Source organism: Agelaius phoeniceus, chromosome 13 (assembly GCF_051311805.1).
Source record: "Agelaius phoeniceus isolate bAgePho1 chromosome 13, bAgePho1.hap1, whole genome shotgun sequence".
Classification (NCBI taxonomy): domain Eukaryota; kingdom Metazoa; phylum Chordata; class Aves; order Passeriformes; family Icteridae; genus Agelaius; species Agelaius phoeniceus.
Window position 1 is genome coordinate 15253607 of NC_135277.1, and position 26431 is coordinate 15280037.

Here is a 26431-nt window from a genome sequence, read left to right on the forward strand (position 1 = left end):
AAAGAATTCAACTCAATATTTGTTTATATTATGGATTTTGTAACAAGGTAGGTCCCAACCCAAAATATTTTTTTTGTATAGTATTCAAGATATTCTGCCATCCTCAAGCCTATAGAAATGAGTAAGTACTTAAGAAGCATTGGCAACAAGGTATTTCATTAAAATATAGCACCCAGGAAAGCCTCCCATCTCCACAAATACCCTGCAATTAAGAAATTGTGCTTCAAAATTAGTGTGCAGAGAAATGCCATGGAATGGACACAGTGGTTAAAAGAGGCCTTCAGGTTTGTAACTGGAGTTTATAGTTACTTCAGACACCTACTAGCATTAGTTTTAATAATTAAAAAAAAACTATGAAAGGTAAAAGAATCTTTGCAGATAGCCCTGGGAAAATTCTCTTACTATATGAGATTGCTTAGATACAGAAACACAAGCCAAAGTACAGAAAAGGAGCAGAGAAAAGAAGGCAGGTAATAAACCAGAACAAACATCAGGAGGTTAATTAATTCTTTGGAAAAAAGAAAGGAAACTAATAAACAGATTTGGGAGGTAACATGATGCAATCTGAAAGGCAGATTCAGCTCCCTGAAGATTTTAAACAGGTTTAAGAGGGAGCTATGAGAAAGTGGAAATAAACTGAGAATGGCAGAGACAGTGCAATGTGTATGTCAGCAAACTTGGGAATCATACCTGGGAAAACAGATACAGCACTTTGTCAATGGGGATTTAAGGAAATAAGGAGGTGAGCAGGATGGGTCTCCATATGGGTGACAGCAACTGCATAACTCAACACAGAAAGGATTCCATTCACATGAAAACACACACAAGCAAACACTGCTCTGCTTCCTTGGTGTTGACTCACTCGTGTTTCTCTTCTTAGAGCCCCCTCACATCACTTGGTTTTTTTTGTAAATCAAACAATTAGGAAATACTAAAATCAGTAAGAGAGACTGCATCATCAAATGACAGAAGCAGGAAATAAAAATCACATGGTTTCACACAATGCAATTGCACAGATTTCACTCTTTTCAACACTGAGTCTCAACTGTTAAGGTATTAAGCAATTTAAGAAGCATGTGTCCACATATGGTTTATTTTATCTCTATTCCCATTGCATGGACCCTTAATGGAAATATTTTTGCTTGTCTACAACTGATTTTTAATAGGAGCATGTTCTCAATTAACAAATCTCATGCTTTATTGAAAGCCACAATTTGTCTCTCAGATTCCAATCATGCTAAGTATTTTATGGAGTTATATTTTCCTTTGTCATAGCGTAATATTCCTTAGATATCCTGAAACTGGAAGCTAAAGAAATTAGCTTTATAACAGATATGTTCTTGAAACATTTCTAAATATGTGACTTTTGCTATGTGTAGCAAAGTGCTGCACCCACCAAGCTCTCTTTGGAGATGATGCAGAACAGAAATACCTTCAGGCCGGGGTTTTTGCGCATGCGCAGCCGCCCCATCCACATGTCTGTCAGGAGCATCTGGCTGCAGGTGTGAGCAATGAAGTCCCTGTGTTTAGCTGCCACAGCCAGCTTCAGGCAGGTAGAATTACTCCAGTTTTTCAGTTCATACGTCAGCAATTTCATGGCAATCTGCTCATCATGTTTATAGGACTGATCCAAGAGCTCAACAGCCAACTGACCAAAATCTCTGGAACAAGATAAGATCAGTGAAGTTTGACTTAGAAATCAGTCTGCTTTGGGTTTTTAGCTCTGTTCACAGGGCATCATGCTTATCCACAGACATGTATCCACAAGAACAACTAATCTCTTAGTTTGGGACAGTTGACAAAAGTTCCAAACACACTGTTAATGAACAGAGGGAATTCACTTAGACCAAAACATCTTTAAGGCAGTTTAGAGATAGCATCAGATACTCCTTAATTTCTGGGAGTAAATTCTAAAAATAACTTTGTGAAACAGAACTAGCTAGTTTTAGAGGGAGAAGCTCAAGAAAGAATGAATTCTGTCTGAAAAAATGCAAGTCTTCTCCTTGCTAGTGTTGCCTTGAGATCCCAAGACCACATTTTTCCTTATCTGTAGTTGATAAATTGGCTCCAAATGGCATTCTGTGAAACTACATTTAGAAATTATTGTACTGAACTAAAAGTAAAGTTTCTCAGCAAGTAGATATAAAATCTGCTCTGCATCTACTAACTTTGAGTTGTTGTCCAGATCCTGAGAGATGTCATCCACCAGCTCACTCTCTGAGGACTCATGTGCCATAGACTTGTAGAGTTTACAGGCCACAAGAGCCTTGGCCATGGATTCCTCCCCTCGTTGCCAAAGGAACAGGGCCATCTTCTGCCGTTTCATGAGCACAGCCCACACCATCAGCTCATGGAAGGGGTACTGAAAGCGGCTGACTTCTGGGTCATCCACATCAATATCAATCTCTTCCTCCTTTTTCTTCTTTTTCTTCTTCCCTTTGGTGGGAGGCTCATCATCCTGGGAAGAAAAATTGTTCCCATCAGCTTTTAACAGCTCACCTGACAACAGCACCATGCATGGAACAAGTACTGAGAGGACACATTAACACTCAAAGTTCTACCTTGGTTTTGCTGTTTGCTACCATGAATGCAATGCAAGCATGCACTGGGCAAGCACACACAGACTCAGCTTTTGTGCAGGGTGCTGTTTCTTGTACACATAATTATGAGTCACCCTTCCTGGAAAAGTGCAGTAGACCCCCCGGTACTGCAGGCATCCCTTCACACTGCATTGTACACAGATCCCAACTTCATTGGAATTGCACAGGCTGGCCTGCAACAAATTGATATTTACTGAATTCCTCTGCAGTGTCAGTGGGACTCTAACAAAGCTGAATTCCCTACAGATAGGCTCCACTGTCTTTCTGATTCCACATGTCTGTGTCTATCCCTGCACATCTTCCAGGTACCAGAGCACTTTTCTGACTGACGTGCAGGCCATGGCAACATGCAAAAGGCAAAGACAGGCACACAGCACCCTTAAGAACAGCAAGATACCAAAGGGAGTCTTCACCTTGGAATAAGCAATCTCCTCCTATGTATGCAGTGCACCTGGAAGGTATTAAGTATCTCATTTCTTAAAGGGATAGGGAGGATAGGCCATTACTACAGGAACCAACATGGAAGTAACTGAAGGGAAGTAGTGACAATGAAGCAGGATCCTGAAGGGAGAAAAGCCATGATTGGGAAAATTAGGGTTTAAAAAATATAGGAAGAACATTGCATATATAAGACAGAGCTCATCATCACTGTAGACTGTGATCCAATCTCAGAAGTGGATTGCAAGTAAAAGAAATTGCTATTCTACAAAATCAGTTCTTGTTCAAGCAAGCTCAGCATTATGCACTATTTTTCAACAAAATTTAAATCCAAATTCAGAATTCAACCTCCCACACCATTTCCAAAGATGACTCTTCAGCTCAGCTGAACTGAGCATGTACTTCTCCTTGAGCAGCTTTAATAACTGCAAGTGGTGACCTCTGTCCTCTATGGAAAATTCAGGGGCCATCAATTACACAAAGTATTTACCACCTCTGAAGCACAGGACATAAAATCTCAAATGGAGGACAAAAAATTAGGTCCTCTACACCATAGGAAAATCAAATAAAAACAAAAGGGTATTGTACCAGGAAACGTTTTGATAAAACCAGTTTTTTAAATAAATCCAACTTACCTCCATTCCCAGTAGTTTAAGAGCTTTTGGCTGAATATTAAAAAATAGAAAAGAAAATCAGTTAGATGGGAGGAAAATTTGAAAGACCAAACAATACCAAGCAAACCCATTTTCAATACAAATGTACAGCATTTATTATGAAACTTACTGTTATAAATAATTGTACCAATAGTGCTGCAATTAGTTACTCTTCATTTAAATTGTATTTGCAGGAATGCAATGGGTTAGGAAATATCTATCCTGCACTCAAAGGAAAGATTTTAATTTAGACTGAAGAGTTAAACGAATAATTTGATAAATAATACTTTGAGAATTAAAATTACCCATTGTCACAAAAGCCAAATAAAATATTGCTTCTAAGAACACCATTGTTAGGAATACTTGGATTGTAAACTACTGGAATGGGAGGAAATTCACCTCCAGATCAGTGCATTCACCACTCTCATGTCCTCACATCCTTTAACACAGATGTCTTACAACTTTCTTATATAACTTCACTCTTGGAGTTTCAACTTCTACCTTGCAGCACTTCTTTAGAATTTAATATGCAGTGTTTCACAAAAACAAAGAAACAGAGTGTTACTTATTTTTACCACCACCATAATGGCCACATCTAGAATTAATTCTTACCCTCTTTGGTCCAAATAAATTATTATAAAGGGTCCGAAAGCTTTTCCGAGTGTAGTTGCAGCGATAGGCTCCACCCATGAGATATTCCAGGACAAGACCAATATCTATTAGGCTGATATGATAATCTGGTGGAAGATTTCCCTAACAAAAAAACCCACAACTTAATAAGGATTTAGGATAAGAAAACATGACACAGATTAAATTGCCTGGCTAGACATATGTCACAATTAAATTGGAACACGGGTATTATTTACAGCCACTGGGTTCAGTCTTTGAACATTTGTATGAAATTTACTGATTCACATAATGAAAATTTTTGGGGTCATAGCTTCTTGGTTTTGTTGTTAGCAGAATTCATATTTCTGAACAAATTTTCATTTGATTTACTCACATATGAGTGTCCATACAAGTTTATATTGTTTACAAGGGTTATATTCATGAACTTAACAAACTCTGTACTAATTATCATTAATCCAGTATAAAAGCATGGCAATTTCATGGTGACTATCCCTGATAATCATACTTTACATACTTTTTTTTATGGAAACTTATATTTCATCATATTATCTACGGCTGAGACTACAATGCAGACCATGATTAATGTGCAGCCCAGAATCAAAGCAAAAGGCAAACTCTAATTTTGGCAGTTACAGCTAAAACTGGATAATTGTATAGACTCCACTGGAAAAAAATGGTGCTTCATGGTCCAAGCTACATCCTACAGCAATGACTGGTTCTACATCACCACTGAGCAGCTGCTATGATGGAACAAGCACAGCCTAAGGAAGCACATCACCTCCAGGTTAACCCAACTGAATCCCCGGGACTGCCGCTGAGGGAAGGAGCATGGAAATGCAATGGAAAAGAGGAGACACAGACAGACAGACAGACAGAATGCAGAGGAACATTAGTGACACTCACAGTAACAACACTGAATGAGAAAAGTGTTAAGCTATGAAGCATATGAATATGAATTAAACATTAACACAGTACTGCATAATCCCCACATCTGAACCTCCCTAGAATAACTGGGAGTTTTCCTGCAGAAATTAAAACAGACAATTTCATGTAGCTGAACTTAAGTGAATGAAAGCTTCAAAGCCTCTAAGAGAGAAAATACAACAAATCTCACAATGACCCTCCCTACTCACATACAATGAACAAATTTTCATGTAATGGAAAAAAAATGAGTAACAAATTTAGGACAGAAGAGATTTTCTCCAGGTAAAAAGTTGGACTAGTGAGGGAAAAGTAACTGGAAAACACACAAGGAAACAAACAAAATGCAAGAAATTCTACAGACATGAGTGGGGCTTCCAGTTAACCTAGCAGGCCTTTCCTTCCACTCCTCCCCTATAATGCTGCATTGAGAGCTTCTTGTAGAGAAGAAACAGTGTCAACCTGAATCCCAAATGCCACTATAGGAGCTTAATTCAGTTAACTCCTTAGTTTTTAAATTACTAGCACTGCCATACCCAAGTCAGACTGACATCACTCTTTGCTACACAGGGAGACATTTAACTTTTCCTAACAGCTGCTATCTAATTTCAAATGGCTGCTTGGCCCCATGCTGTGCTTGCTTTTACTGTTGATTCACATGGCTAATGCAACCACACAAATGTAACACTGCTTACCTTTTTCACATCTCTGACTAGCAAATGCAGCGTATTTGGCGGACCCAGTCTCTGAAACAAAAGTAATTCATGGTCCATTAGAGCTTCAGTTCCTCAGATTTTTTGCAAACATGAACACAATTAGTGATCTGGCAGCTTATGCAGAACTTCAGACAACAGCCATGTGCCATCACACCCCAGAGGGGTGAAAAGAAGGAACTGGGCTACAGTGACAAACACCTTTCTATCAAGATCTGTGTAATATTCCTTTTTAATAAACCCTTCTGTGGTGATTCAAGTCACATACACAGTGGCAAAATACCACAGGTCTTTCTTAGCATTTCTGCTCACTCACAGTGTTATACAGCTCCTCCAGGCGAGGAATGGTCAGGAAGTGCTGCATGTTCACTCCATTCTCAATGAGCAGTTTCACAAAGTCCACTCGATCCAGGACCAGTGCATCCAGCATAGCCTGCTCCAGGGAGTTCACCTGAATTGCAGGGTGGAGAATGGGAGACCACATGAGTACAAATGAGCTGCTTGGGCAGCAGCCACAGCCATTTTCACTACTTAGGATATGGACTGAGTTCCCACATATGTTAATTGGTCTGTAAGTAAAAAGGAATTGAGAAAGTAACATTTTAAACACGTGAAGTGAGTAGAGATAGCAGAGAATTCCAAACCTTTAGCAATACAATTGTGGCTTTCAGTCATTCAATATCAGTATCTTTCAAACATTTTGTTCAGAATTTTTAACTAAACTAGGCATACCAAGCCTGACACATTATGTGAAAAAGGGATTTATTTGCTCAGCATGATAGGAACAAGTTAAACCAACACATTCACAGAAGGAAGATGTTCACTGTTGGTCTTATTTCCTTCTGACAAGTGCAGGGAAGAAGATGCTGCAGCTCAGTACTGACTTGTACTGTTATGGCTGCATGTGGTGCACATGGGATGAGAGAGGGATTCTTGGCTCCAACACCCAACAGCATTCCTGCAGAATCTACAGCTGATCTTGTGGGAATGTGCAAAAGAACGTTCTACAGAATAAAAATGTGCATCTTCCTTCTGTCTTTGTACCTCAGAATGAAAAAAAAAAAAAACTTCAGCACTGTTTTTATACTAATACTTTTCTCTTACCCAGTTCAGGAGTTCAAGTTTTCTTGGGTCTGTTTCTTCTTCTGGTTCTTCTTTTGCTTTTCCTCCCTTTTTCTTTCCTTTTCCTTTCCCTCTGCCTGCTTTAGTCTGAGGTGCTGGAGATTTCTTTTCCTTCTCAGGAGCTGTACCATCAGGAGCTGTAAGGCTTCCTAAAGGCTATATTTATAATGCATTAAAGCATTAGAAATCTAATTGATCTTACAGGAACTATTTAACTGAGTACATTCCTACCAAGCTCACCCCCCCAGTCACCACTTCTCACATTGAGTCAACTAAAAATGGTAATTTGTCTAAGTTTAAGGGCCTTTCTGCATAGTCACAGCTTTACCCCTTCTTAAAAGCTGTTAAGTCTAAATAACACTGAAAGTCAAAGCAGTGAAGGAGCTTGACTGGGGAGAATTTCTCTTGAAAAATAAAATCAGTGTGAAAGGACTGGGACACTTCAGGTCCTTCGCTCTCTCTGAAAGCAATAGTTGTGAAAATAAATAGCAACAAGAGCTGGACAGAAAGAGCCTAACAAGAATGGTGCATGATGCCAAACAGCATCCATACTGCAGAGCAGAGAGGACAGAGAGCCACTCACTGGTTCATTTCTGTTCTGCAGACAGTATTTCTCTTTATACCTCTCAAGACACATTGATTCTTCAGCTAAAGTCCTTCCCTTTCCAACCTGTCTGCCCAGGGCAGAGGCACACATGCACCACACTTTGGAGGCTTATCTTGCTCCAGATAATGCTTAGGTTACATAAACTGCACAGAGAAGAAAACTGGATTGCATGTCTCCTCATGACACCTTGGAGCAATTCAGCATCAGATGGTTCACACAGCAAAGCAAAAAGCATCAACACAGTGAGACATAAAATAGCTTAAATAAAGGATTTTAATTACACAGGTGAACTGCAGTGTTTCCCCATTGCTGCCAGTGCAGCATCAAACTCAAGGTGTAAATATTACACATCTTAATTTAAACTACTGAGAAACAAAGAAAACGTTGTCTTACTGGCCAGTGGTGTCCAAAGACAAAGATTTGGCTGCGTGCAATGTCTACACGATTCCAGGCCAAAGCCAGGCTGAGCTGGTCTGGAGCAGATGCATTGGTACCTGAACAGAAACACACAGAGGGTTCATATTTCACACATGATGAAACAACACTGGACAACCTTCTGCAATAACTAGGAAACAGCAAGTCTGGCTCCATATCATACTACCATTAGAATAATTCTGACACAAAGCAGTTGATTCATCTAATCAAATTATAGCATCTTCCATTTAACCCTATAATCCTAATTTCCAAAGGATTAATGAGATTGTCTCCATTTGTTTTTTTTTAAAGCTTCCATATTGACTTTTATTCTGATGCAAAAGACAGATATTTAATTCTTCTTAAAGACTCCTCTCAGCTCCTCTGGCAGATACTGTACATAAAAGTGTAAATTTGGGGACTCCAGAGATCCCATACAACTACTGTATACCCACAGACAGAAAACAGTTGTCTCAGCAAACATAACAAACCCCAATTAAATATGGAACTGATCCTATTGCTCTAAGGTTTAAATGGCACAATCTGAGATCTGCAAAAATCCAGACAGTCTTTCATCTTCCCACTTTTTTTCCCTAACTTTATTAAAGTATGCTAGAACTGCAATAAAATGAGCTGAAGTATCAGCAGTACAGCAGTACAGTTGTTGCAGCACTCCCATCCATCCCAAGATTTCAGGGGAGGAAAGCCACACAAAACTTTCAATCTAGATTTTATGCTTCATGTTAATCTGAACATTAACCAAACACACCCAGGCATTTATTAAAATCCAAGTGAAGAAATCAAAGACTGAAACACAAAGAGTGAATGTCAGACAGTGCATAGGGATGTCCTCTTGGGGTGCTTGTGCAGCCCTCCTGAGTGCCTGGAACACCCACCTTTGAGGAGAGCAGTGAGGATGGACATCTCAATGTCGTGCTGCCCTTCCGAGCCCATGCGGAACACGGTGATCTACAACCAAGCACACAAAATTACAGCTCAGCAAAGAGAGACACTGAACATAGCACAGAAAATGGGGCAGAATGGTGCTGCTTCATTATTCCCTTCAACTTAAGATTTTTCAAAAAGTACAGTTCAACTAAATTTTTCTTTGAAATTTGGTTTTCACAGAAGTGTTTAATTAAATTCTTTCAGAGAAGTTATCCTAAAACATCCCTGCATTGGTGAACATGACAAACTTAATGAAAAATCTTTACCAAACCCATGTATTCTACAATATGGTGACAAAACTGCCATGCAAAACCAATTGTTTTCTGATGGTTCTATTACTTCCTAGTAGTAATGGAAATGGAAATGCTTGCTACCCAAGATAATTATCACAGCATCTATTTTATTGATGATAACACTCAAACAATTTTTAGCTGCAGGATGTGTTACATGTGACAATTAAAAAAGCAGAATCAAGTAAAAAAAAGGCAATTCTTTTTAGTCACATTTGCTTAGTTCAGTCCATTGCAATTCAATGATCTTAAAAATAGTAATTAATGTAAAGCTTAGCCATTTAATTACATACTAGATGACTTATTATTCGAAAGCAGAATAACCAAATATTCTATGTTAACAAAGTTAATACCAAATGCAGACCAAAAAACCTCAAATTCTTCATTTTCCAAAAGCAGCTACTCACATTAACTACTGAGAATAGCAATTTTCTCAAGAGTTGGAATATATTTTGCAGGAATGCAAAGATACATGACATTAGAAAAAGAAGAACTATGGGAAAAATATTACTAATTAGCAAGAACAGACAAAACTATCAACAGAAAACCAGAACCATAAGTCTGCTTAGGCTGCACAGCTAGTGTCTTAATTTTGCTGAGTAAACCAGGCGTGCTCTGATGCACATTTTAAATTCAAAACAGTCTGACTAAAGCAGCTGTGGGCTCTCTTCTTCTCTTTTCTCAAACCAATGTTTTAGGAAGGCTGATTCTCTTTTCAGTCAGCTCATCAGAGTCATGTTTACTATCAACTTTACATCCAGTGAAGGTGTACGTATGGAACTCATCTTGGCATCATATTTACAAAACTTCACAGAAAGAATTACTCAAACACTCAGGGTTTCATTCTGCCTGCAAGGACATAGTGAATGTAGTTTCAATATACTGCTTCCAGACCACAGATGTGAATGTCAAAGGTTTTCTTTTCCTGAGCACACTTTTCTCTGCAGCTGGGACGTGGGAGGCAGGCAGGAGCCTGAGTGAGGGCTGCAGCACACACAGCAGACCTGCAGCAAACCAGGAGCAAGGAAGGGGGGGATCTTCAGGAAAACAATGCTTCAGTTCCTTTCAACAGGCTGCCAAGCCCCTTTCCGTGGAATGAAAGGCTGTTAAGGAGTAACTATGTCAGAAAACAAAAATGTGTTGTTGTACTCTGAATGCTTTTTGCTCCTAGGAACCCTTTCTTCAATTATCCTTCCTCCACTTTTGGCACTGGATCCTGGGTTTAGAGCATTTCTCTTGGTGTCTTGTTCTGCCTTGCTGAAGTCTGTGGAAAAAGATTCCTACCAATTTACACAGGAGAAGCATCTGAAATTTGGTTTTGGGACTTTCCAGAAGATGTAATCCCTTCTTGGCCTATGCTTATGAATGAATGTGTACATTTAATGCAGCTGTATGGGGGGAAAAAAAGCTTAAACTATAACCCTGGGAAAATGGCATTTAAAAGTACTCCATAAAGTTTGGTCACAGAAATCACCTTTGTGAACTACTTTTAGGATACTTACAAGTTCTTTTTTTTTCATGCACTCCATAAGAATGACAAACAGCTGATGAGCTTGATTCCTGTTGTAGTTAAAGGTTTTCTGGATGGTAACTAGAAGCTGGTCCCTAAGGGATTCATTTATTATCCTAAATGAAAAATGAGACATAAAAGAGGACATTGCCAGAATGAATATATATTCAGAAGGCCTACTGTTTAAGAAACTATAATATCCAATTATTCACCTTATATATCAGAGATATACTTCTGTTAACAATTTCAGTCTTCAGGATTTTATCATTAGGCTATACAGGGCCCCTACCTTTGCTTCTAAATGTTCCAACTCCCTTTGCATATAGCTAAAAACCCCAAAATACTCCACACTTCTGAAATGTCACCTTGCTTATGGTTGTAAACAGAGGACTGAACTTGCTAATGCATCTGAAACCTCATAATACCCAACTGATAAACAAACAAACAATCCAAAAGATAACTTAAGAAATTAGATTGAAAACATTATAGAAAGGTCAGGAATGTTTTCTCTCCCAAGGCATTACAAAACAGCCCTTCAATCTTCATCCATTTCCCAATAAAACACATGTGTTTTCAGATTATGGCAAACATTACCAGCAGGTGCCTGAGACATGTAGTAAAATTCAAAATTCACTGTGAGAAAATGATTGGACTGACAAAAAATTCTCATTATAGATCTGCCTTACTAGATGAACACATTTATCACAATTATTGGAGAAGAAAATTGGACACTGCATCATGTGCACTGTCACTGGGAGGGAAAGTCATGCAGTGAGCACATCTCTGAAAACTGATCCTGATAAGCTCTTTCAATTACCTAGGAGGTGATTGGAAAAATGAATAAGAGAAAAAAAAAAGCAAACCGAGTTTGATCTAAACTAAGGAAGCTTGTTAGACAGAAAGGAAAGTTGCTGAATCATAAGTACTGCTGGTGCAATTAAATATGTGCTATGTCTAAACACCAACAAAATCCAGCATAAGAGCTGCTCTCCTAATTCAGCAAATAACATCCACACTGCTTGCAACACTACTTGTCTGCTTAATATTTAATCCAAGCTAAGCTTCAACTTCAGTATAGGAAATAGGTTCTATCTTCAGCACAAGACAGGTATGCCACAACTTAATTAAGACAATATACAAGGTGTTTGCCTGGAAGGCAAAAGCAAGAGAATGAAGGAAGCCCAAAATTCCCACAGCCGGACACTGGTCTGGCCAGTGGACAATGAAATTAATTCACACAACACAGCAGAATCAGGGAGCACAAATTTTGCAAATCCATGTACTAATTAACCTCAGCCCTGGCCTGAAGAGTTACTCCTGGGAACTTGTCCTTGTTTCTACTGTGCTCCATCCAGCACTAAGAATATTGCAGTAGACCCTGATGGAGCTTATGAAACAGTGTGCTGTGCTGAGAGAAAGATCATTTCAAAGGACCATAACATGCAGTCAAAGTGGTAATAACTTCTACTCACTAACTTCAGGGCTAAGACCAAACGGGCAACAAAAGCTGGCTGACAGCAGAATGCCTCTGCTAGCAGCATTTTATCCTTGAGGGTTTTTTTAATGAAGCTCTATGAAAGCAAGGCATACAGTCCTACACAGCTTTGGTGAAGATCTTGAACCCTTACCCTCCTTCCTCTGAGTACTTGTGTGCAAATGACAGAATGTCTGACGCTCGCCCGCTGCCGTCGCAGATCACCACCGGGAGAGGGGGGTCTTCCCGCAGGCACTCCAAGACAATGGAGATCACATTGGGACCTCCTTCTACTATGAGCCCAACCACAGGAACACCTTGCCCCAGTCCTGCAAAAACCAGAAGAACAGAAACAAGAAAAAAAAAGTGTCATTGAAACTTAGTCTAAGAAATTGGGATAAGCGGATGTGATTTCTGTGTTAGAGCACTGCTTCCAACCAGAGCCCCTAGGAAAAATGATGGCCATTTTGTGGCCAACGTGAGCAAAAACATCGATATGCTGTTCCCCAAGCCCAAAAAGAAAAGAGTAAGATGTCTCTCTGCCCTTGCTTCTGTATCAGCTCCATGCTGATAACTTATCCACTCAGTGATGGTGGATGTTTGTAAGCTCTCTCAATAGACACCAGGTACAGATAAAGCAGCTAACATGCCTGTCCTATTGCTTCATCAGCTTCGCTGTTGCTTGGATGGCTCCCAGCCTTTGATGCTTTACTCTTCATTGGTTACCTAGGGAAGTCTTCAGTGAGGTGACATACCTATGCTTATTCCTAAGATAAAAATGGAATTAGTGTTTTTATCATGAGGCTGAAATGGCTGGCCGATGGAAGAGACGACAGCTGAGCATCCCTTTGCTGTCCCTGCCTCACTGTGATCTCCAGGCATAGGATGACAAAGGGAAGCCCACAGGTCACATGGTCTCAGTAGCCTTGAGTCACAAGAAACTTGGGGAAATGAAGGACAAAACATTACCTGAATGCTGACTAATTCCACTATCATAAGCAATCGAATTCAGTTCTTAACCTGTGAAATGACCAGCGCTTTATAAAGATGCACTTTTTTGTTTGGCTGAGAATACGTGAAAGAGTTCATGTTTTCAACCTGGATTCCTCTCTGCAGAACAGAACACCATGCACAGTGACAGGAGAAGCTTCCTGACATCCTCCTGTCAGTACACCCCAGCTCTGATAAGGAGGAGTCACAGAGCAGGGGCCGGCCTGTGTGTCCATGAAATCTTTAGTGATTCCTCCTGAGATTTCCAGCAGAGGTGCCTGTGCTTGGAGTGATTAAGAAGAAACAAAACAACTCCCTGTATGTTGTAACTAGCAGGTGTACTGCAGCCCTTGACAGAACAGGCTTCTATGTGTAATTCCCAACTTTGCCCTTTTCATGACAAAAACCATCAAACACTACCTAAACCAGAGTTGATATCCCCAAGCCCCAGTGCATTAAAAGGAATGGCACAGAACATCCCATCTCTAGGCCCTGAATTCCTGATTTTTCAAGCTAATGCTCCCTTTTACAACCTTCCAGCTGTGCCAGCACTTCTGCAGAAGACAAAGCTGACAAAAGCAGGCTGAGCTGTTTCCATCTGTGGGCAGCAGCACCTGGCACTGCCTCCATGCTCAAAGGCAAGGGGCAGCATTTTCCTGAGCTGTTTCCCAGGCTCACCACAGGCAGAGGGCAGCACTTCAAGAATTCCCAGAACATTTGGATACCTCATGGCTGTTCTCTAATTGCACCTTGTGGCTTTACCTGCCACTTTGATTGAGTTTTCTGCTCTACCCATAAGAGCACTTAGACCCTATAAGGAACTTCTGTGGAGTTCAATGCTATTGCCATTCTGGATGTTTCTTTTTTCTTATTTTTAGAGGCTTACACAGTTTACAGGGGTACCAGTAAGAGGGAAGAAAAGCAACTGGAAGAACTGATGTAGATTCTCCAGTAGCTCTTAACTGATGTGTGAATTGAAAGACTATTAACATTTTTTGGACCATTTTTAATTAGGGTTGTGGAGTTATTTTTAAATAGTTTATATATTTTCTATCTAACCTTTTAAAATTATTATTTTACATGTTAATGAATATATATATATTTTTAAATAATTATTTTCTAAATAACAATGGGAAAAATTCTAGAAAATTATTTTAAAGAGGCCATAATAGCTGGAAGAAATTTCAAACTGCACAAAACTCTAAATATGAAAGCATTAAGGTGAAATTATCTTAATTGTCTTTAAAAATCAAAATGCCTGCTACGTTTATCAGGAAGATCAAAGAATTTTGAGTGAGATATTTCAAATGAAACAAATCCGTATATAAAAGAGAAAATAAAATGTGTGAATATTCAGAATCAGAAATCGCTAAGCTGCACAGGATTCCTGTAAACAGGAACTGTAAAAAATCCCCTCATTCTGTGTGTTTACTGATGCTTTTGAATTCTAGCCTAGAAGTGCACAAATTTTTTGCATTTCCTTTTCCTTAGATTCTCACTGCTTTGAAGCTTCTCCTCACTATGATTTGCCAATTTTTCCTCATCCCTTTCTGCAATCCTTACTCCATGGTGTTCCTGCCTGGTTCAACGTGGGCTCTTTCATCACTTATCAAACAGCACACGTTCCATTCCAGTCACACAGTCCTGATCACATTTCCATGGAAAGAGCTGGAAGAAGCCTTTAATTTCCATAATTTCAAGTGCTTCAAGCCCTCCTTACCCCCCTTCAAGATGTTATGGTCACAGTTTGCCCCACTCATACTTACGTGTGTTAATCTTCTGGAGGGAAATGTGTTTTTCCAGCTGACGCCGTAACTTGACTTCAGCTCCATATTTACCTAATGTGCCATTGTCTGCCAGAATGAAGTGGGTGTGGGAACTGTTGAGCACAGAGAGCTTACTTAAAGGGTTTGACATGGTTTGGTAAACTCGGGTTACCTGTGTGTCAAGAGGAGAGATGCACTGAGATTAGAACTAAGAATCAAATGGGAAAATACCCCACACCACCCAAGGGAGGCACACTCAGTGTCTTCTGGGGAAACCAACCAAGCAAATCTCTATAAAAACCAGAGTAGAATTAGAAATGGAGCTTGCTTTTACATTCCAAATCTGTCCTCCTGACAGCACTGTTTTCTTTGGAGGATGACAGTCAGATTGTGCGCTCCCCTGCATGTTCCCCTAAGCTCATTACCATGCTCTCCTTGTTCACACACTGTGCTGTTACATAATCCTCTTAGTGCATTAGAAAATACATTCTCATCTGGAGTTCCTAGTAATTCATATGCCACTCCAGAGTACCCCCCTATGATAAATGCCAGCCCTTATGTGATTTACAGAAGGCTCAGGAGTGCCACACTGAAGTTAGGATGTAAAACTGTCACCACAGAGAGGTCTTTACTAATGAAAGCAATGGAAACCTCACCAATTCCATATTTACTTTGAGGTCATTTATGACAATCTGAGAAATATTATTAAACAACAGGTTTTCTCACAAAATTGTTCAATTTCACCTTCTAGGCCTGCTTTAGAAATGGAAAAAAGTGGTATTTCAGAAATATTAACAATGTATTTTTCACAGAGCTGTTTCCTTAAACACTTACATCTTTTCCTATTAGATCTTCCTTGTTTTCTACAATGCCCCACGGTGCAATTCCTATGGCACATATTCGTCCTCTGGATTTGGAAGAATGATCTTTCAAGGCATCTCCCACATGACGAATGACACCTATTGGTACAATTAATTTAATGCATTTTTGGCACTTTAGATTGATCACTAAACAACAGAATTTTCTTCTTGTCTCTCAGGGAGCTACTGTGTTGCTTTCACTACTAAACTAGTATTTTATAGTAGAAGATGCAATGCAGACAACCGTGCTTTTATTTTGTAATGGTTGTGTTGTAAGTCCCATGACCTCCTCACATCATTGTGCTGAATTCAGTGAAGTCTGTGGAAGACTTACCCTGTTACCAACTTGCCACAGTGAAATCTGTATCCTTGTCTGAGGTATGTTATTCATTGGACACAAACCATGACAGCAGGAAATACACTTTCAGTAATAAATAGATCTTTGTACAAAAAAACCACACCAAAGTTAAATTTGGAGTAGGAAACTTCTTAACTACAAGGATAACCAAGCACTAAAAGAAGTGTATTAGAGCTAGTGGTAGATTCCTTGCTACTGAAACCAAGGCTGAGATTTGTTTTCAGGGGAAACACCGAGTAATGCAAATCAATACTGACCCAGGAAAATCTTATGGTCTGGGCTGGGTAGGAGATTAACACAAATGATTACAATGCTCCTTTTTTGGTCTAGTGGGTAATGACTCGTTCATGTAGACTTAAATCTTCTGCCTGTGGGAAAGATTAGTGAATGAACATCACTGAATTCTTAAGTAAACAAAAAGTGATGGCAATTGCTTACCTGTACTAACACCACCAGTGAAAATCCAAGCTCCTGTGGTCATGGCAGCCTTTATCAGACCTTTTCCAAACACTTGCTTTAATTTTGGTTGCATTTCAAAGTTCTGGAGGCCTCCATGGACAGAGATTAAGAGTTTGGGCAGTTCCAGTTGCCAGTCTTTCACCATGAGGTGCAGCAGAGAATCTGGTTTAGTGTCATAGGACACACGGATGTACTGCAAAGAGCAATGTGTAATGCTGTCACTCAACCTGTTCAGAAAAATTCTCTGAGCAAAGAATGGTTACTGCTTGCCTTTCATCCTGAAGGGAGAGTTTTACAATTTTCAAACAAAGAAACAAACCTAAGTTTGGATTTCTTCAGAAGAGAGGAAAAACAAAGAGAATTTTTGAAGAAGTTTGAACTGCTGTTACTTTTACTGCTAAGAAAAGTCAAGTCTGTTGAACACCAGATGAATAAATACCTTAAAGTACCCTATGCCCCTTACCATGGCCTTATTTGAATGTCCTCCTCCCTGGAATTCCAGGTTTCCATAGGCATCTGTTGGGTATGCTTGGGTGTGTTTACTGACAGACCATTTCTCTGGCTGAGCTTCCACTTGCTTCGTTTCTTCTTCATTTTTATTAGCTGTTATACTTGGAGGAGGTGGAATATGTTGGTTAATGAGCTGGCCACAGCAGCACCTGGAGGTTAAAATATGAAGTGACTTTGATTACAGTATCTTCCATATTAAAAAAAAATAATCAGAAATTGGATTTTCAACTGCCCAAGAGGAATAATAGAAAACACCTCTCACATATACATATGTGCCAGAATGAACAGGCTTAGGTATTTTTTAACATGCAAAGATAAAAAAATTCACTTCACTTGTGTCATGCAATGGAAAGCTGTTCTAGGTAAAAGGCCAGGCAAGGAGGAAGAATGCAGAACAGGAGCACTGACCACCTATTTCTTACTTAGAGGTGACAGCTTGCATGTGACATTAACTGTTCTGTTATCCACACAAGCTGGACCACAATATGCAGCTAGCCCATGGAGCAATATTAATATTTAGAATAAGAAATCAAATCCCCCCATCTGCTATTGTCATTGGTAATATCATACCAACTGTGAAGGATGGCACCACAGTGCTGCACCCTTGCTTTCAGAATTCACTATGAATCTATCATGGTTAGCAAAGTTAGGAGCTAACAACTCACTGCCTCCCTGCTCCCAGCCTTGCCATCTCTCATCTCTGTGAGACAAGTCCCATGGCTCTGTGCAGACTGGAGTGCAAGCATGACTTGTGCTTTTGTTCCCCTGTCATCTCCCTTTACAGACAGTGACTGAACTGGTTTTCACACATCTAAACCCAAACAAAGTTGAATTTCTCTGGTATTAAGCTTTTCTGTTGAAACAAAAATTTCAAATGTTACCTGGTAGTGTCTTTGTTGTTGGCAATTATATAGATACATTCTCTTTTAGAAAAGGTCTTCTCTATCCAAGCCTTCTGACCCTTAAAAGAGAGAAAGGCAAAAAAAAAAAAGAAAAAGAAACATACTGTTATATTTCTGTGTGGCAGATACAGCAACATTCACCTTCTATTTTCAACTACTAAATTCATTACATCAGTTTTAAACACCAGATACATCTACTCATGAAGTGATGTGAATTTCTATGACTTGGACAAAATTAAAATCTCAAATGTCTGTAAAAACCCTTCTGTTTGATCTTGAATTTTCAAGAAAGATGGTCTTGAAGTTTCAAGTTCTACCAAAAAAATGCACCTGCTCCTTCCCACTGCAGTAAACAGTAAATGGACTCAATGTAGCACAGAAAATCAGCATAAATTGTGAAATAAATAGATAATAGTATTTACTCCAAATAATGCTTTAGTATCATTCTTTGTACGCAGAAAGTTCTCCTCAGTAACTTTCCCTTCATAACTATCTTCTCACATAATTTTTTTCCCACTGTAAATCAAGTTCCAGTCTTTCCTAAGGCATCTGACTCTGAACGACATGTGTCTTGGAAGGAGCATTTTTCAATTGAAATACCCTGTGACAGTAAAAACACAAACTCTTTGGGTATCTTTGAAACAGAAGGAACAAAACGACCTTCATATTGTCTTGGCCTATTTTCCTACTTGCAAACCAATTTTAAAAAGTGAATTCAAAGAAGTCTTTTAACTTTAAAGAAATGAAAAATGTTAAAAACCACTCACAATTGGATGATACCAATACCTTTGCCTTGCTGATAAAAGTTGCCTCTTCTGAGCTTGAATTATGAAATTGTCTTTTCAAGTTGCAAGCAAATGTTGTACGTTTTGGTTTGTGCTATGGCACTGAAATTAAATTTTTGCAGACACAGAAGCTAAAAATGACACAACAACTTTCAGTCTAACTTAAAAAAAAAGTAAAGGGACTTTTCCTAGAGAAAGAACTAAAATCATTGCTGATTTTGACTTAAGAAAGTCAGCTGCAGATGTCTGTCAGCCACTTTGAGACCTGCCCCACTCCGAGTGTCACACAGGCTCCAGCACGATGAACAGGGGCTTTCAGAGTTCATCTTTCTTTCTCATGCAAGGCAAGAGCTGTCTCTGAAGCTCCTTTGTCTGTTGACTTGTTCCTTCCCATCTGGCTTCTTCATTTACTCCACAATATCTAAAATGACAGGGGACTACTTGAAGTTCCCCCATTGCAAGTAACTGCAAAGAAGTTGCCAAACCAAGCTTCTACTTCATTAAAAAGGTGTCCCTAATTGCTCAGGCACACAAACATTCACCTCTCTCAGGTGCCTCTGAGCCAGTCTGGGCAGTCAGTGGCCTGGGAGATCCTGCAGTTCTGCTCTCCATTCCCATCCTGCTGATTTACCAAGGCAGGACCATCTCATGTCATTTTAGAAGGAGTTGTCTGGGACCTCACAGCACAACAGTGAGGAAGAAATAACAGCTCACAAAGCTTCCTGTAGCTTACAGCTTTACTTGCTTTCTGAATGCCAAGGCATGTATCTCAGGCATGTAGCATAAAGGGCTTGGCCATGTAGCAAAATAAGAAGGTAAAGAGTATTATATTTAATATTGAAAGGCTGTGGGTCTTAGTCAGCTTTTCTGTCTCGACTCCACAGATTCCTTCTTCAAATGAAATTAAAAAGCCTTTCTTCCAAAATTATTGAGAAGATTCTTTTCATACATCTTCTGGCAAGGCTGCTACAACACGACAAATTTTAGCAATATTATTATTTGAAGTGAAGCTTAGAAAATGCTTTTGTTCTATACCATCAGAGTCCAGTTCTAGAAAAATCCAGAGAAAACATCTCCAACAGCGAGATCCCTGAGGCTCTGTGGTATGTGGAGGTGGGTGGTTAAATCAAAGAAATGCCATTTACCTGCTCAGAATGAGATTTTGCTACTTCACAGGTATGTAGGCAGTTCAAAATATTCAGAGAGCCAAAAATAGTCCATTTGATTTGAATTACAGTAATTTTTCAAACTTATTCCAAAAGTACACAAATGTACAAAGGGTACAAATTTACTGCTGTTTCATAACTATGTCCAGCGTTGTTGCTTCTCACATACACCATATTAGTTAATGAACTGTAACATTATCAAATGAGCTTAACAGGAACCTGTTACAGAGCTTACATAATTTCTGTACTTCTAAAATTGCACATATTTAATTTTTTAAATAATTTGGTTTTATTATTTTATATATTCTAAACATATTCCCTTCCCCCAGCTGATTAAAACTTCCAAATTCTGCGTGGTCTCTGGTAACTCCTTGACACAAAAGCCCGAATCAATCCCACAGTGCAGGAAACACTTTTCACAATAAAAACCATAACAGATGCTGCACACTTAACTGTTCTGTAGAGAATACTGGAAAATGCAACCCAGAAATATCAAATCAGTTTGGATTGTTACACCATGCCAGTGAATACTGCTTTACCTTATTCCTTGTAGCTTACCAAAGCACAGAGATCCTTTTGCTGTTTTGAGCATGTTAAAAATAGTTAATTAACCATTGTTTAAGTCACAGATTTAACATCTCTGTTTGGAAGGAATCTTTTGCATCTTGGTATCTAAAAGGAGCTCTACAAACAGCTGAACTCTCAGCTGTGCAGTTGCTCTTAAACCCCTTCTCAGAGGAGGTCTCTTATCTACTGCTGCGTTGGAAAAGCCTTGGATACTCACCCCCAGAACCCCGTTAGCAATCAGCCGCTGCAGGCACTGCAGAGGGACAACACATTGTGCTCTACTGGCTTATTTTTCTGTGCTAATGAGAGGAAGGCAAAAGCAGGCATTACAGACTGGGGAAATAAAAACCTCAGCACATTTGGTCAGCCTTTGAAGTTTCGCTGCTTTTGTCTGTTTAATCTGCTTAACCAAAGCTTCATTATAATCCAGTGCAAATACTTGAGCAGAAACATTTACTGTCAGAAAATGGGCACTTTCTCCACTTATTTTGTACAGATTCTGTACATTTCTCTCTCAGGATTGAAAAGCTCTTGGTCTTTCAAGGAAAAATGTAAGTACACATACTGTCTCTTGTGAGAATGAAAAAAAAAAAGCACTTTTAAACAGCCTTGGAATGGATGAATTGTTAAGGGACTTTGATAGATCAGCTACAGTTTTCATACCAACAACCACTGGTGGTTTTCCATACCCCCCCGAAGAAAACAAAAAAAAAACCCAGATCCCAACTTGTTGACAGTAGTGAAGTTCAAACATGCTTGTTACTGCAAATACTGAATGTATTAATTAGAACCTAGTTTTGAAAAAACCACATTTCAGATGTTCAGTGGTATATTTGCTTTCCTTTATGTAAACTGGCAACAGGTCTCCTAAGCTATGACAAAAAAAACCCCAAACCACTGCTAATTCGTGTACTTCAGCCTAGAAGCCAATATGTTGCTGAGAAACAGCATGAACTAACACTGGATTTATATTATTACTCTATATGGTTTTGCTAGTTGTCTTTAGCATTATAAAGTTATCCTCCTCAGAAACAAAAGGAAATCAGTATAACTGGTTTGTAAATTACAGAGTAGCAAAAGCAAGACCCTAAACCACTAGTCACCTTGCTAATATAGGAACTAATAAACACAAGAACTAGTTCTAAAAAGATCAATTATCCTTTGACTATTGCAAATGAATTACACTATTTGCTGAGAAAAAAGCAATGGAATCATCTTAGCTGCAGCAATTGAAGAGAATTTTCTCTCCCACACATAGATAATTTCAGTTTTCTACAAAATTAACATTAAATTTTATGTATTTCACTTCATATATAACCAAGCATTCGGTAAACAAGCACTTGGCCTGAATTTCAGGCTGTATCAAAACCAAGCCTGCAGCCATGTTTCACTGCAGCTTTATGCAAGAGCAACAGGTGGGCTATGCACCAAAAAATACATCCTTGGAGAATCTCCAAGGTGGGAATCCAGACAGGAGAGGAAAGCCACTGGAAATGTCATGCTGCAAACTCTTACATGACATTGTGTCACCAGAAGCTGTGATTTCAGTAAAGATACACCCCTGCAGGATGGCACAGCATTTAGTGATTGTGATGAATGGAATGACCAGCAAAGGGAGTGGAAGAATTTGGGGAGGGACGGGGGGGCAGGGATGAGAGTCTGCTGTGCCACTGGAGCACACCCAAAGCCCAAGCTCTGGTCTAAAAGCAGGACTGAGCTCTGAGAGCTCCAGTGACCCCCAGAGTGCTGCTCCTGGAACGGGGACTCGTGTCCTTGCTCGATGGCTTGGCTTGCTTGAACTGGGGACAGGATGGGATGGGGCTTGGCCTCACCTTGTAACTGCAGAGCTTCTGCTCTCACACAGCTCAGAGGCACTGGGGCACAAGGAAGGAGCACATACTCCACAGCTGCTGCTCTCCAGAGAGGTTTAGCCTGGGCCAGGCCCAGCTGGTGAGCAGGCATGAGAACAGCAGGGCTTGGTGCATCGATGGGGATTGGACACGCAGACAGTGCCTGGTGCACAAATGAACTGAGGGAGCAGGCAGGGGACCAAACAAATGTATGTCATGAATAATACAGGCTCTGACAGAGCTGTTCAGGCTAAGTCAAGCACACAATAATACAAAAATGCATCTGGCTGGGCAGCAGAGCTTACATCTGTGGACTAGTACAAATTACTTTGACCAACATCTTGTTAGGATGTGAACTGATTGTTATTTATGGAAACATTCATCTGTAGCCCTGTTAACACCTTCTGACCAACTTTTCAGGTAATCCTCCTATGGCTTGCAGTATGCTGCAGAAAAGGTGGCATTACCAGAAAATCAAATCTCAACTGTGTCGACCAATCATAAAATTAGAAGGCTCTACAGAATTAAACTGGGATATTTAGGCTAGATTTGAGCACAGGGATGTTTGCTTTGATGAGATACTGAGAGAAAGAAGTAATCTGAATGTGAAATGAAACTCATATCAAGAGCATGTGCACTCTTACTTAAAAGAAAGTAAATAAGAACAATAAACAGTTGGGAGAAAAAAGAAATCATTATATTAGCAGAATCTCTGTTATCTGGAACTTAAATCCTGACATAAGAACAATTGCTATTTTGTGCTGCCTTTAAATGCAACATCCCAATTACACTATTCATCATTCTTCTTCACTTTGAAGGAACATTTTTTCCAAGTACCCAACTAATTAATCTTTCAGGTGATTAGTTCTGCCTAGAAATTACATTCCTCCTAATAACAAGGTCTTGCTCAGAGAAAAATCCTCCAAACTATGTGATGTATGTTAATAGCCAATCCTGGAGCCACTCTCAAACTGGTAAGATTTTACTGAAAAGTTATTCATTGCTAAATAAGTACAGAGCATGAAACCAAAATGCTGTTTTGAATTTGTGTTATGCCACAAAGAAGCCAGAGCCATGAACAATGCCCCCAACTACAGAACACAGCAACAGCCTATGAATCTACGAAATTTCTAAAACTCTTGTTAGCATGAGTTCTATCAAAAATCTATTTGTAGAACCTAGAGTAGCTTTAATAAGTATGAAGTACCAAACAACACCCAAAAGAAAGAGAAGCCCTTATATTTTTTGCTAATAAGAGCATCAAGAAGGGATTTGTAACAGTTTAAAGATTCTTTCAAATAAAATCCTATTTGCTTGAGACAATTCTTATTCTTAGTGATACAGAGTTCTGTCAAATTTTATATATGATCTGGAGACAGTCCACTGTGTTTTTGATATTGTTCAATTTGAATCCATGCTCTTGTAGCAACTTTGTCGGGGAGCCTCTTGTTCTGTGGTAGAGACTAACAGGCACCAGGCAGGATGGCAGTGTCTGTAAGCAAGGCAAGCAAGGTTGTTATTTCCCAAGAAATCCCTCCTGCTGCTGGTGTGCAAACCAGAAAATGGTGCTACATTGCACAGAGAGCTGTAAGGAGCTTTCATGGTTTCATTACACTCTGTGTTCCTGGAGAGGCACAGCAAACATCTGCCATAAAAAGAAAATTATTCCATTTTCTCTCCGTGTTCATTAACTGAGGGACACGGTTTACAAAGTATGGAAGTAAGAAGTAACAAGCTCCTTTTTCAAAGCTAAGATGATTCTGCTGCACCTCTGAGAGATACACAGCACTTCCCCAGAGGTTATGCAATGTGAAAAGCAGCTACAGCCTCAATAGCACAGCAGACTGGCTGGCTCTGAAATGGTGGAGAGCCCCAGCTCCAGCACAAAGTCCATGGAGGCACAGGAGCAAAGTGTTGGATGAGCTCCTACAGAGAGGCAGGCACAGCCCAGCACTAATGTAACTATACTGCTAATGAAACTATAATAAAGCAACTTAAAGAACCATTTGGAGTGCACTGGCTCAGCACATGCCTGGGGAGAACATACCCTGTGTAGTTTTGCAGTACAGAATTCTTCTGTGTGGAATACGAAAGAAATTCACTGGCAACCTTACACACCACATCTAACACATTTTAAGGAAGCAAAAGGCATTCCTGCAACCATTTGTCCTTTCCCTTACTGCACCAAATTTCAGGGAAGACATGCTAACAATAAGGTTAATCTCCATTTGTTACTTAGTCCAGTTCTGTTAATACCTTGCCAAATCCTCCTTTTGCCTTTAGCCCTCCTGTCTGGAGATGGGGAGCACAAACACCAACCTGTACTGAGCCTCTGCACCTTTCTCCCCAAAGAACCTTCAGCCCATAGACAATCCATGGGCCAGGATTTACTCCCAGATCTTACACACTAACCAAGACACTAAGAGGTGGTGAGCTACTTCACCTAAGTGACCACTCTCAAGAGGTCTGATACTGCAGGATGGACAGGCAGGGAGAGACAGTAGGCAGCCTCTAACATTATATTAGCCAAAGTAGCCTGGTAATTCCTAACCTCATCTGTAACATAATTTTGTAGATAATTCTTATTTAAAAATTTAAGATGACCCTGGTATCTAGTTCTGACAAGGCTCAGGAATGTTTTTCATACTATAACTATTATCTGTCTTGGCTAATGTAAAGACTCTGCTAGATAATATTTTCAAAAGAAGTCAGGGTGCTTCCAGATTATTTGCATGTGGGCTATTTCTCTTAAATTATTCTGAACTATGAGCCTTTAGTACAGGCCATTCATTCTAACCTGAGGTATAAAACTGCTATTATAAAGAAAACCCCTGGGATTTGACATCCTCAACAGCAAACCTTCCTTTGTGCAATTCATCAACACTTATGAAATCATGATCAATCTGACAAGGTACTTCCCTTAATACAAAGCTAAGCCTGAGAATAGTTCTTACTAAAACTACCCACATACCTAATTCTCCTGGTTATTTGTGGTTTAGAAAATTGTGTCAATAGATGTTAATCATGCCTACAGAAAAAACTAGCCCACACTTACATGCAGATGCAAAAAACATTGATTAGGACTAGAATATTGCCTCCATCAGTGAGATCTGGGTCATTCAAGTCCACATTATTAAGAATAATAAGTATTAGAGTAGAAATAATCAAAGATGTGCTTGCTGTTTGGAAAAGGACTAAAAGTATAAGCACTTCTTTGATATATGAGATTACAAGATCCTAGTTCAGAGAGAACTAAACAACTTCTGACAAGTCAGCTTGTCATGCTGATTTTTCATATATGACATAACATAGTATGGTTTGAGACCTTTTTCTTTATGAAATAGGGCAAACCACAAAGGTAAAACAACTGAAGAAAATGACTACATGTTGCATGGAACATTACTCAGCTATGAGAGTTTGTTCTAAATGCACAGCTGTAGTTAGTACTACTTGAAGTGCAAAGCACATTAAACAGCTGGGCTTGAAGAATTCTTTACACTGACACTTTCAAAATGTGGTGACAAAAAACCAGTACTTAGGCCATACTGAGATGCACATTAATAAAACACACTTTAAAATTGCTATGAAGCAACATTTCTATATTTACATATGAAGAATATATGCATATCTCAGAAGTCTCTCAATTCTGGAGATGCTGAACAAATACATATTTTGAGAAAAGATACTATAAACATTTAGTTCTGCTGCGTACTGTGAATATGCACCCTTTTGGAAATATGTATGTAATACACTAGTTAGCCAATCTGTCTCTGGAGAAATTAACATTAGTTTGCAGCACAGAGTTTTCCTGACAGCAAGATTCTTCAGGTAGAATTCTGTTAAAGAGTTTGAGCTGTTGAGAATTTGCAACCTTCGGTGGCTAATTTCACACTCAGTA

The 26431-nt window shown here is 39.4% G+C and overlaps 1 protein-coding gene across 5 annotated transcripts in view; it reads right to left on the reverse strand.

The window, feature by feature from the left end:
- The window catches only part of TRPM1 (transient receptor potential cation channel subfamily M member 1), a 77829-nt gene that overhangs the window by 17790 nt on the left and 33608 nt on the right, over nt 1–26431 (reverse strand). For all 5 annotated transcript variants that reach the window (XM_077185484.1, XM_077185482.1, XM_077185483.1 and 2 more), the window contains 16 exons: nt 18145–18224; nt 17217–17412; nt 16733–16946; nt 15911–16035; nt 15077–15248; nt 12475–12649; nt 10839–10962; nt 8995–9067; nt 8078–8178; nt 7060–7233; nt 6272–6406; nt 5938–5988; nt 4304–4444; nt 3674–3703; nt 2169–2458; nt 1433–1661 (listed from right to left, as the gene is read on the reverse strand). In XM_077185484.1, the coding sequence (XP_077041599.1) occupies nt 1433–1661; nt 2169–2458; nt 3674–3703; nt 4304–4444; nt 5938–5988; nt 6272–6406; nt 7060–7233; nt 8078–8178; nt 8995–9067; nt 10839–10962; nt 12475–12649; nt 15077–15248; nt 15911–16035; nt 16733–16946; nt 17217–17412; nt 18145–18224 (2310 nt within the window). The remainder of the gene's footprint in view (nt 1–1432; nt 1662–2168; nt 2459–3673; nt 3704–4303; nt 4445–5937; nt 5989–6271; nt 6407–7059; nt 7234–8077; nt 8179–8994; nt 9068–10838; nt 10963–12474; nt 12650–15076; nt 15249–15910; nt 16036–16732; nt 16947–17216; nt 17413–18144; nt 18225–26431) is intronic.